At 40.2% G+C, this 13836-nt stretch overlaps 1 protein-coding gene across 3 annotated transcripts in view; it reads left to right on the top strand.

Moving 5' to 3' along the window:
* Window positions 1-13836, top strand: part of UST (uronyl 2-sulfotransferase) — a 445691-nt gene that overhangs the window by 211321 nt on the left and 220534 nt on the right. For all 3 annotated transcript variants that reach the window (XM_073671395.1, XM_073671393.1, XM_073671394.1), the window contains exon 2: window positions 9798-9841. In XM_073671395.1, the coding sequence (XP_073527496.1) occupies window positions 9798-9841 (44 nt within the window). The remainder of the gene's footprint in view (window positions 1-9797; window positions 9842-13836) is intronic.

Consider the following 13836-nt stretch of genomic DNA (forward strand, 5'->3'; position numbering starts at 1 on the left):
TCACAATGCCAAGTTAATTCCGCATGTGTCAACCAGCTAAATCTGCAGGGGGTTGAATACTACTTGTAGGCACTGTATATATATATTTTCATTTTCACGGCTCAGTTTTTTAAATCCTGTAAAGCACCTGTGGGTTCAAGGTGCTCACCATACCTCTAAATAAGTTCCATGAGGGGTGTAGTTTCCAAAACTGGGTCACTTGTGGGAGTTTTCCACTGTTTAGGCACATCAGGGGCTCTGCACACTCGACATGGCATCCGTTATCTATTCCAGTTTTACACTCCAAAAGTCAAATGGTGCGCCTTCCGTGCGCCCAAACAGTAGTTTTCCACGACTTATCAGGTATCAGCGCACTCAGGAGAAATTGCACAACAAAGTATGTGGTCCATTTTCACCTGTTACCCTTGTTAAAATGAAAAATTTGGGGCAAAACCAACATTTTTTCAGGAAAAGTGTACTTTTTCATTTTCACGGCTCAAGGTAGTAAAATTCTGTGAAGAACCTGCGGGTGCAAGGTGCTCACTACACCCCTATCCTGGTATGCATGGCACCCACATCCCCATCCTGGTAAACATGGTCCCCTCATCCCCATCCTGGTATGCATGGCACCCCCATCCTGGTATGCATGGCACCCCCATCCTGGTATGCGTGGCACCCCCATCTTGGTATGCGTGGCACCCCAATCAACATCAAGCTGCACACAAAAAAAATAAACGATTCTACTCACCTTCCTTCCCTCTGCTCCAGCGCTGCGTCCTGTTCTGCTTCTAGCAGCTGATCTCACCGTGTGAGCAGCGCATGACATCACTGCCATGCACCAGCACATGCTGAGAACAGCTGCCGGAATAGTCACTGCTCCTCACATCGGGACTATGGACGTTCAGAGCAGTGACTATACATTCTCCTTAATAGCGCGTACAGTGTCAGCCGCGGCTCCTGCAGCGGCCCGGCGATCATGTGTGCCCGCTACTGAAGAGAATGAATATTCACTACTCCCCATGCCCAGCAGTGAATATTCATTTTCTTTAGCAACGGGCACAGTGTTGGCTGCAGCAGGCGGCTCCTGCCTCCTGTGCCCCGCTCCTCTGCCCCGCTCCTCTGCCACTTCCCCCACACACCCCACCATCACATTCGGACTATAAGACGCACCCCCCACTTTCCTTCAAAATTTTGGAGGATAAAAGTGCGTCTTATGTCCGAAAAATACTGTAACTCTTTGGTTTAAGGGCATAAATATTAATAGTTTGAAAATTGCTAAATTTTCTACATTTTCAAAAAAATTCTGATATTTTCACAAATAAACACAAAAAATATCAGCCTAAATTTACCACTATCATGAAGTACAATGTGTTGTGAAAAAGCAGTCTCAAAATCATTGGGATACATTGCAGCGTTCCCAAGTTGTGACACATAAAGTCAGCATTGTAAAATTTTGCCTTTTCAGGAAGATGAAAACAGGCACGGGGATGAAGGTGTTAATGGGGTTGTCCACTACTATATTAACTCCTTCTCAATTCCTATGTTTCCCACTCAGTAATATAAAAACACTTATGGTCACCTCCAGCCGTGTCAGCACTTGCTCTGTGGGGGCCACGTGTCCCCTGTGGCCAATTAGCACTGACTTCACTCTCCTATCCTACAGACGAAATTGACATCCGAAGGAAGTGAAAGTGCAACCGCAGCTCGAACTTCCTCCGGATGTCTGATTTTTCTGAAAGATGGGAAAGTGAATTCAGCCTGATTGCTGGCAGGGATCTCGTGACATAACAATGTCACATGAGCCCTGGGAGATCCAGTGCCGACACTGGAACGTCACCGGCACTGGAGGTGAGTATAAGTGTTATTATTTAACTGGAAGCGAAACATAGTAATTGAGAAGGGGTTGTCCGAGTAGTGGACAACCCCTTTAACAGCATCTACATAAACTGTAGGAAGCAATAGACTGGAGAATGTTAATGATTTCTATAAGAGTTTTCTAGGCGTGCTCTGTGATTGGTGCAAAGGTTATTATACAGGGAGGGGAAGTAAGTGAGCGTTGAACATCACCTATTTTGAATATTTATAATATTCACTGCAATTTTGCCTGTGATGATGAGATATCTACTGAAACATGATCTATACCTAATGGGATTATTCCAGCCTATTATGAGGCTCAGTGGTCATAGTGAAAACTGCAAAAGTTCATTAAAATATATTTTGTATATTAAAGGTGTTTAAAAGATTATCATTTGGTAAAGTGCGTATACTCAGCAAAGTGCTTCTCAAGCTGTGAGGTGGGCATAACAGTGAGACGCTTTCTAATTGTTTGTGAGACCCGTCTATAGTGAGGGGCAGTTCTTACAGAAGTGATCATAAAGTACATCATTCTCTGTTTGCAAAAATGGTTTGGGAACATGAGTGTCTCGTTCTGTGCTAATACTATGGTTATGAAGGGATTTGGAAACAATTGAAATGTTGATATCCAAATAAAATAAAAAAAAAATGAGAAACTATGCTATAGTATATCACATGTTAGGTCTACTTTAAGGCTGTGTGCCCACGATGCGTTTTTTAAGCTTTTCCGCAGCGGCAAAATCGCTGCAGAAACGCTTAAAAACCGCTTGGTAGAAGGCCTGCCATGTTCCCCAATGATAATCCGCATGTGCTGTGCACATGCTGCGGAAATTTCCGCTGCGGATTGTCATTGCGGAAAAAAAAACAGCACTACCAATTATTTTGCGGAAGCGCTGTGTTTTCACCACCATTGACTTGCATTAGAACGCTTGGATTTCGCATCACTGTATATGTAGATGCGGATAACATGCGTTTCAATGTGCGGATGGTACCCGGGTGTGGAGGACAGGAGACACTCCTCCGGACCCGGGTACCATGGAACCTGTAAAAAAAGAATAAAATAAAAAATAAATATCATATTTACCTTCTGACGGCCCCCGCTGCGCTTCTCCTCCCTTGCCGGCAGCTCGCGACTGAAGGACCTGCGCTGACGTCATAGTCATGCGACGGCAGGTCCTTCAGTGTACCGCGAACCGCGGGCAAGGGAGGACGGAGCGAAGCAAGACTCCGGGGGCCATCAGAAGGTAAGTATAGATTTATTTTTTTATTTTTAAACATTCTTTAAGGTCACAGTATATAAATCCATGCCGTTTGCATGGATTTATATAGTGTGACCAAGTTGACAAGCACTTTCCAGGTGATGCTAAAATCACTTGGAAAGCGCTTGACAACCCGCATGCGGAAATGCAAGTGAAGAATGCTTCACATCCGCATGTCCCTGGCAGGAAAACGCATGTAAAATCCGCATGTACAATCCGCATGCGTTTTTTCTGCCAAGGAGATGCGGATGTGAAACGTTCTTCACATGCATTTCTGCATGCGGGTTGACAAGCGCTTTCCAAGCATGGATTTATACAGTGTGACCGTAAAGAATGTTTAAAAATAAAAAAATAAATCTATACTTACCTTCTGATGGCCCCCGCATTCTTGCTTTGCTCCGTCTTCCTTTGCCGGCAACTCGCGGTACACTGAAGGGCTTGCCGTCACATGACTATGACGTCCGCGCAGGTCCTACAGTCCACCGCGATCTGCCAGCATGGGAGGACGAGCGCAGCGGGGGCCATCAGAAGGTAAGTATAATATTTATTTTTTATTTTATTCTTTTTTTCACAGGTTCTATGGTACCCGGGTCCGGAGGAGAGTCTCCTCTTCTCCAAACCCGGGTACCATCCGCACATTGAAACGCATGGATTCCGCATCTACAGATGCAGTGATGCGTAATCCATGCGTTTCAATGAAAGTCAATGGCGGCAAAAACGCAGCACTTCCGCAAAATAATTGGTAGTGCCGCGTTTTTTTCCACAATGATAATCCACAGCGGAAATTTCCGCAGCATGTGCACAGCACATGCAGATTATCATTGGCGAACATGGCAGACCTTCTACCAAGCGTTTTTTAAGCGTTTCTGCAGCGTTTTTGCCGCTGCGGAAACGCTTAAAAAATGCATCGTGGGCACACAGCCTTAAAGTGTAACTAATTTCAAGTGAACTTGCTGCAGAATGTCTGAAGATATCCCACTCATACCCCCCCGCCACCCCTGTTGTTTTTAACAGCCACTTTCATCTCATGTCTCAGTGAGCAGAAAATCTGTCTTCACTGAAGCCATATTATACCAATAGAATTGAGGGTGAAAATCATTCCAGTAGGTGAAAGAAGTAGATTTCTCTGATAAGACATATTACATTTCTTCTCTTCACTTGTACTATTGATTTATGGGGAAAAAAAAGTAAAACGGGTTCCTTTTTAAGTTGATAGAAAACTTTTCAGGATCAGAGCCACCTTAAAGGCTATAAACACCTTTGATACAGAAAAAAATATATATACATATTTTAGGAGTTGCCATTGTAATAAAAAAAAAAGTCCATTAAGCCAGGAGCAGTGTGCTCTTTGAACTTTTTCAGATGCGGCAGGATAGCCAGCTATATGAAGAAGTTACACAAACAGCAGCAAAATGGTGAGAAATTTTAATGAACACTACTTAGTCACTTTTACATTTAAAAAGCGAGGGAACAATTACAAAATTCAGTACAAAGATGTCCATAGCCTTCATATCTTCATCACTATTGTTTAAAGCCACAAATTATTATCTTTTTGAAAGATGAAAGAGATATCTTGAACATATTGAAGAAATTTTGATTAATACCAGAACATTGTTAGAACAAATTGTTTTGATTTCACATAACTCTTTCATTTATACAGATGTATAATTCATTGCACACTCTCCGGAAATCTCCTACCAAAGTGGCCCCGTTCCATTACCCTCCAGCATGCTTCACATAGGGCATTAAGTCCTCTGGCATTCTCTCATTTGTGAATTTAAAAAAATATTCAATTATTGCAAGCACTAATAGTCATTTTCAGCGTTTTACATACATTATTGTTAGTGCAATTCAAGACATTGGATGTTGCAGCAGAGGGGTCATCTATTACCATGTACAAATCATCTGTTATCATATACAGAACATTACTATGCATCCAGACACTATAGTGTACTTCTGATGTCTTTTTTATTATGTGAAGCTATATGCATGGTAATAACTACAATTATTAGTGGAACATACAGAAAAGGTTGAAACCTATGTAATAAATACGTCCAACACCATTTTTATCCATCTATAAAAGAATATATAGTTAACATTTTATTTTCTGCTGGAGGCTCTGCTGAGCCACAATATTAATATTTTATAGCAGGAGATATTATTTTTAAATGTCAGAATACCTAGTAATTCATGGTTAGACAGAAACTGGGACAAACGCAAGCTATAAGCAGCTTTAGGTGACATTCAAATCTGTGGCGAATAAAGTTTTGAATATGATCTTATTAAAGTTCTGTTCTACTACTTTTTTAGATTGGACAAAACATTTTGAAATTATTTTCCTGACACCAGGTCCAAGCTTAAGATTTGTTTGCTTTACTGAAAAATGCAACCCAAATATAATAAAGCAAAAAATGATGTTAGGCAAATGTTGGTTTATAGAATAAAGAATTCATGCTACGCAGAATTCAATGTGTATGGAAAAAATCACTCTAGAGGGTAATCTTATCTTTATACAGCAATTGAAAATAATCAGCAGTAGGCTGTTTGCATTTTCTGAACTTTGAAATCTATAATTTGTCATGTTTGATTAAATAAAATGTGAAACAAATAAAATGTGCATTTCTGAAAAAAAAACAACAACAACCCAAAAACATACTAAGCAAGGTTTTTGAGATTGCAACATATATGGTCAATTTCCAGCATTTCATCTTGCAGAGAAGTTGTCATACCACAAAAATTCACTGTGAAAATTGTTCTCATCTGGTATAGATTCCCCTCATAAGATGTGGCTGCTTCTGAGCTGCAAAATGTTGAGGTTTTAAGGACCAATTTACAATCTTCTTAAAAGAATAATGTCAAAGTTAGTCATTTGAAAAAGGATCATAGGATTAAAATATTTTTAGATCAGCAGGTCTGTCATTTTGCTTTTTAAATGTTTTAAGGTTAATTACAGATCAAGAAGAATATGCTGAACCACTGTAATGTAAAGTTCACACAGACTTGTCATTAATTCTATATGGATATTCAGGATAAAAATACGTGTATCATCAGACCACTTTTTCTACCAAAGTGGTGGATTGGCTTTAAAGCTACTCAGTGCTGAACTGTTCTGTGATACCACTGTTCTTTTCTTTGGTTGCAATAGATCATAGGTTATTGTGTGTCAACTTGTTACCTTCTGGAGAATGGAAAACTTTTCTTACTGTCTGTTAGGGCTCATTCATACAGCAGTGTTTCAGGTACAAGTGCTTTCCGCTCTTTTAACGGATAGCACTCGTAACTACGACAGTCTATGGGACTGTACACGTGATTTTTTGGTCCATGCAAAGTGCAGAGATATGGCCAATTTTGATACGAGTGTCTGATTGAACTCAGCAATGTATGGGTCAGTGAAAAAATAAAAGATCACTCGGATACCATCTGTGTGCTTTCTGTTTTTCACTGACAGATATATAGGACAAGGTTTTTTTTTTCTCATCAGTGAAAAAAGCTGATGAAACTCTGATGAAAATCACTAATGAAACCCGGTCCATTTTCCTTATATGTCAAAAATGACGTTTGTTTGAGTCCTTACTTACACATGCCTTATTTTAATTGGGACATTAGGAGATGTAAATATGTTCAAAGGAAATAAGTAGAAAATGGAATTCTATTTACGGTTTTCTACTTTGTTCAGGACAGCCTGAAACAGCAAATGTATCACAGCAGTGATTCCCATAGGAACATCTATAGCTGCCCTGTAAAAGTAGATATCTATTTTTAGTCAACTTTTAAACAAATTGTGGAGATGTATAAGCAAATGAATATTGTTATAGCAAGCAAGTATTTTCAAACTAGACTCGGGGACGGGGAGTAAGAGCTTTATTAAGAACTCTGCAACCCTTTGGTACAATAGAACTTTAAGAGACAACCCCTTCAAGCAGTGACTAGCGATATAATTATTTAGTTTACGTGGGCATTAGCTATAAAGTCAAAGGTTAGTTTGGATGGAAACACATACTTCAGAGTAAAAAATGAAACTGAGAGATATCAAATTATTGATGGCTTGAGTTGGAATTAAAAGCAGAATATGAGTATATGTCTCTTCACATTCTATATTTGAATGAATTCCTGGTTGTGAGGCCTTGTACTTAATGGTTATGGAAGGCTAAACACACCAGACTACACTTAATGAATAATCACACTTAAGGAAATGTTGCTTAACACAGCTAGATGTTTCCTTGACTTCAGGCTACTTACGCAGATGAGACCACAGAAATGTATTTTATAAATAATTTAACTTCAGTTTAAAACAGTTTGAGAAACAGGATTTGTGTTTTCCATGTGTGACATGATAATTACCTTTTAGTGCGACAACCATGATTAAATCTCCAAGTATGTGAGATATTTGTAAAGGTTATCTGAACTTTTTTATGTCAATATTCCAAATATTTTAAAACCGTGCATTCCCTGTTTACTTGTGGTCTTTTTCTGTTACCATAGGGAAAAGGATGGTATGCGTAAGGCAAGGTCATACAGTATGTCATGTTACAGGCAAAAAAAGAGTAATAGACAAAACTCATGAGCTCCAGAATGTACATATTGTCCAAATACCTTTAGTAATTGATTGAATTTAGGCTCCAAGTGAACCCTTGCTTTGGGCAGGCTTACCTGCTCTACTAAGTAGTACAACAAGGAAACAATCAGCTCACCTGTCCAGTGCATGGCAAAAGTACTCTATAGGGATGGGAAGATCCACGTAGAAGCCAGCACTCGCATTCATCCATAAAAATCAAAATGCTTTAGGCTACATTCCCACAATGAGCTGTTGGTGAATTTTTGACGCGGCAGAATTTCTTATTATTTGAATTAGGTTACTTGTGGTTCTTCATTGCGTTCTTGTGTACTTTTTTTTTTTGCACTTTTGACTATGCATTTTTTGTCTTCTTTTGGTGTGTCATGCTATAAATAAAGCGTCTTTGTTTTTGTTACTTCCTAGTATGTGGCTTTGACAAAACTTTATTAATATACTTAGTTGCAGATTATATGCGTTTTTGATGCATTTCTGCCATGGAAACGCACTAAAAACGCTTGTATGTTTTCTACCTGCGGATTTGACCGCATCTATTGCAAGTCTATGGGGAAAATCCACACAGAAAACTCCGCGTACCCACAAGAGAAATTGACATGCTGCAGATTTGAAATACGCACCGCAGGTCAGTTTATGCTGAATAAAAAAGAAGCACAATGGGCAGGAGATTTCTATAAATCCCATCTACTCTGCTGGAACTGAAAGACGCTGTGTCGTTTTTGCTGCAGAAAAAATATGCAGTGTCAGAAACACAACAAAAGCTCATCGTGGAAACGTATCCATATTTGTTCACGTAAAAACATGACTGGCTGAAAAAAGCAATAAAATAAAAAATTGCAAATGGCATAGAATGAACTTAGACCTATCCAGGCAACACTTTTCTGAAAAGTGCAATCCTTAGTTAGAGCGTGGGTAAGACCATCATACTGCAAAGGATATACGTTCAGAGCTTAATTGCAATCTCAATCAGATGTGTATAGATGACATAGGTAAAGGATGCAACATAGACGATGTTATCATCATCTGAACAAATAAAGCATTTCAATTTTTATGAATGAATCAGAGTGCTAGTTTCTACATGGATCTTTCCTGCTCTACTGTAACACGATGGGATCCAGTCCAGCTGTCTCATTTAGATTCCTTATTAAATTCCCACAATGAGTTTATGATGAGTTTTTGACTCTGCATATTTTCACAGCGTCTTAAAATTCCAACAAAATAGATGGGATTTATAGCAATCTCATGCCCACTGTACTTTATTTTGTGCATTGTAAACTGACCAGCGATGTGATATTTAAGTCTACTGACTTTTATGTGCCGATTTCCCCTATTGAAGTGTATTAGATGCAAAAATCCGCAGGTAAAACACAAATATGCATTTTTAGTGCTACTGTACCTTCTCTCTGTGGGGCCTGTCAGAAGCAGGGGGCCACTGGTTGAGGTAGCTGGACCTGGAAGTCCCAAAGTCGCAACTGTTCTATCCCAGGCGGGCGGAGAAGGAAGGGTGAGACTGTGTAATGTTGCACCATCTTGGGTATTTGCTAGGACTGTTCTATGTGTTTATTGTCCGCTTTGTGGTTCAATAAAGTATTGCCACAATGTTACCCTCACCCTGAGTAGTGTTACACCCACGAAAGACCCCGGGGTCTTCACACAGGGTATATTTGTATAGGGTGTATTCTAAACGTAAGAACCACAGCAGGGCAGATCCAATAAGAGTAAATAAATCCTGAAGGGAAATCACTGAAGTGGGGTGGGTAGTTTATTTGCAAAACGGAGTAAATTTAAAAATTAGTTACATTGGTACAAATAAAATGGTTATATTACAATACGACCACGAATTGTGGTTTTGGGAATGACCAATTAGCACAAAATTATTTTTGCCTTTATATTGTATAAAGTTGTTGTATATTCTGCCTATGTAATGATTTAGCATTTTCTGCAAATTATGGAAATGTTCTGAAACTCAGTCTACAATAAGTGCCAGGTGTCTGTTTGTGTTGCAAAACTACTGTGAGGACAGGACTACCAAAAATCTAATGTTCCATAAAGTAAAATACTCATTGGTCACACTAAAATATTTTTTCAGCATGTTAAAAATACAATATCTTATCATTTTCTCTCTATTTTCACAGGTAACTCCACTTTCTTGGATGACCATGGTCCACCAACCCCAAAGGTAATTCTATTGAAAAAAAATACAGATGCCCATTACTTTGTTAACCCAAGATTGTCCTTGTCCCAAAATATGTTCATTTACAGACCACCTTTGATCATATTGCCCACTCTTGTGAATAGGTGATAAATGCGCTTTGTAGGGCAACCTCCATTATCGCCAGACAGAATTTTCATTATCATAATTATAAAGTGGCTTTTCTAACGCATTTCTGTTCTTATTCTGTTCTATTTCCTCCATGTGTCATCTGTTTCTATACCCCCCATGTACCTAGTAGCACTTTGTATCATTACTTATACTGGATGATGACTCTTTCTTGGTGTTTGAATGCCCCTATTTATTATATTGGTGGCTGGACCATACACAACAAGCATTTGTTACCTATTGTGCCTCCCCTACTTCCTTGTAGTTTGTAAGTGCAAGCAGAGCCCTCACTCCTCGTGGTAATAATTGAACTATGTGTTACTTTGTATTGTTATTGTCTGTACCTGTCCCCTCTGAATTGTAAACTGCTGTGGAATATGTCGGTGCTATGTAAATAGAATTATTATTATTATGTACAGGGAGTGCATTTAAGACTAAGAAAGGGAGATATATTTAAAGCTAAAATATATTTTTTGTTCTGAGTTGTATATTGTGTAGGGCAGCAAGGGTAATTTAAAATATAACCTTTAATTAATTAGATTTAAGAATATACAACACTTAGTAAAACCAAAGTAGGACCTAATCAAGGTCAATATAGAAGTATAACAATGTCCAAGACAAAAAGTATATGATAATACTCAAAAATACAATGACACTGTCGTACCAAAAAGGACTGAGAGTGAGACTCCAAGGTGAAGAGCAAATTAGCCTATGGAGCTGACTCCTTGTCCCAATAATGAATACTCATATGAACCATTCTCAAACCATTAAACAATGGAAAAGATATCAATATGCATCTAACTATATATGGAAAAAACTATACAAGAAGTGTGTTTAATGACCCCAATATTCAGTGTATCTAACCATGTGCATATCAGTCACTATACAGAGTAGGTATACGGTGTGCATCCCATTACCATTAGGCAAGACAATACACTCCATATAAATCACCCCAATGGTGAATAAGACAAAGATTAAATATAAAACGGAACATCCTCACCCATTGTAGTAATCTTCGTGGTAGTTAGTCCTGGGGCTGTCTCAGTGGAGGGAGCCATCATCCATAAGGAAACGCAGCAGCATATCAGTGAAGGCATATGGTTCTGCCCTTATTTAGCCCTAAAGGGGAATACTGCTCTGCCCTGTTCCCAAAGGCTCCCGTCCTGACAAGGAGAGTCCACGGCTACCACTGCAATATACAGACCCTGCACTTGCCCTCAATATGTCTCTCATGCATCCCTACGGGTTTCATCCTTCTCAGGAATCATCAAGGGACATACGTACATGACAAAGCTGGATGCTATGCTATTCTGCTATATTAGGAGTCAATGTGTACTCCACTACAAGCTAACAAGGGAGTGCTGGAAGTAGTCAGTAGAGGGGATATATATATATATCAGGGTAATTCAAGGGAAATCACAATCAGGTGACTCAAAGATGTGTTTGGTCCAATCTAAATTGGCCCAGGTGTAAATGTAGATTAAGAAACCACCATCTTCGTTCATGACAGGGGAAAATAGCCATGTGGACAAACGGTGTGCGTCCAGTTCAGCACGCCCATAATGAAGGCGCACATGTCACCCCTAGAGGCCGGGGTCAAAGTAGGCAAGGACGCTGTCATTCCCGCCTAAGTTGGAGCGCTCATCTGAGACGCAAACGTCATATCCATACCACGGCCGGATACCAATGTGGAACGCACGCTGGAACGCATGCGTCACATGTCTGGGCGTAGCGATAATAACGTCACATCCGGAACTATTGGTGAGCCGGGCAGTTAATCAAAGCGCTGGTTTTCAGCATCATACAGATCCGGGTTGGAACGCATGCCGAGACACACAGGTCACATCCGGTCCTTTGGCTGCAAGCCAAGAAAGGAATGTAAGACATAAGCCGGATGGCAGGCTCCACATCCCGGAGTGTCAAAAAGATGACACCGTACATGATGCTGCCATTAAACCAGTCTGTCAATCAGGAAGTGTCTCAATGAGCCGCCCACATATCAATCCATGGCTATCTGCTAGTTATTTACTACAAATCACGTAGAATAACCCCCCAGAATCTTCATGAACAAGTATAATACAATGCAATATATAAATACCAACCAGGCAATGTGTCCATAAGGTGGTAAAGATAACTTGACCTATGACAAAGATCATAACAAACAATCCTGAGGTAGGATAATGTAAATATACAATGGTAGCATAAATCAAGGACCAATCACATATTTGATATGATCATATGTGGAACGTATATCATTCTACTATACCTAGGAATAATCAAAGTGTCAAAGAAATTTGAGAAATAGGATTACTACTGGCAGTGTGGGATGGAATATTAATGAATCATGGAGATATTATTTGTTAGTCCCATATCTCAAGTACGAGTAGAGGCATGGGGGGAATATATTGTAATTTCCTAAATGAAACAGTTATAGGTGAACTGTTCATTGAGACCCCTGGGTGTGACAGTATCTAGGTAGAAGATCCATTTGGCCTCAGCCTGCAGCATCAATCTATTCCACTCTCCTCCCCTTTGAGGTTTAGGTATCCGGTCATTATCCATGAATTTGATCACTTTCACATTGCCCTCATGGTGGTTGTTAACATGTCGGGTGAGAGGCGTATCAGATGAGCGCTCCAACTTAGGCGGGAATGACAGCGTCCTTGCCTACTTTGACCCCGGCCTCTAGGGGTGACATGTGCGCCTTCATTATGGGCGTGCTGAACTGGACGCGCACCATTTGTCCACATGGCTATTTTCCCCAGTCATGAACCAAGATGGTGGTTTCTTAATCTACATTTACACCTGGGGCAATTTAGATTGGACCAAACACAACTTTGAGTCACCTGATTGTGATTACCCTTGAATTACCCTGATATATATATATATTTATCCCCTCTACTGACTACTTCCAGCACTCCCTTGTTAGCTTGTAGTGGAGTACACATTGACTCCTAATATAGCAGAATAGCATAGCATCCAGCTTTGTCATGTACGTATGTCCCTTGATGATTCCTGAGAAGGATGAAACCCGTAGGGATGCATGAGAGACATATTGAGGGCAAGTGCAGGGTCTGTATATTGCAGTGGTAGCCGTGGACTCTCCTTGTCAGGACGGGAGCCTTTGGGAACAGGGCAGAGCAGTATTCCCCTTTAGGGCTAAATAGGGGCAGAACCATATGCCTTCACTGATATGCTGCTGCTTTTCCTTATGGATGATGGCTCCCTCCACTGAGACAGCCCCAGGACTAACTACCACGGAGATTACTACAATGGGTGAGGACGTTCCGTTTTATATTTAATCTTTGTCTTATTCACCATTGGGGTGATTTATATGGAGTGTATTGTCTTGCCTAATGGTAATGGGATTCACACCGTTTACCTACTCTGTACAGTGACTGATATGCACATGGTTAGATACACTGAATATTGGGGTCATTAAACACACTCCTTGTATCGTTTTTTCCATATATAGTTAGATGCATATTGATATCTTTTCCATTGTTTAATGGTTTGAGAATGGTTCATATGAGTATTCATTATTGGGACAAGGAGTCCGCTCCATAGGCTAATTTGCTCTTCACCTTGGAGTCTCACTCTGTTTCCTCACCTCAGTAATTCATCAGGGGAGATATGGGTGTCATTTGTGCCCTATAGTAATGGATGTCCGTCGCCAGCCCAAAACCGGAAGTGACATGCCCGCGTTTGAGTAACGCGGGCAGATACAAATAGGATGATAGGACTGACACACAAGTTGCGCCGCCTGTGTGTTTTGGGCTGGCGACGGACACCCATTACTATAGGGCACAAATGACATCCATATCTCCCCTGATGAATTACTGAGGTGAGGAAAC

Source organism: Phyllobates terribilis, unplaced genomic scaffold (genome assembly GCF_046119375.1).
Source record: "Phyllobates terribilis strain yellow unplaced genomic scaffold, ASM4611937v1 Scaffold_3__8_contigs__length_932513732, whole genome shotgun sequence".
Taxonomy (NCBI): domain Eukaryota; kingdom Metazoa; phylum Chordata; class Amphibia; order Anura; family Dendrobatidae; genus Phyllobates; species Phyllobates terribilis.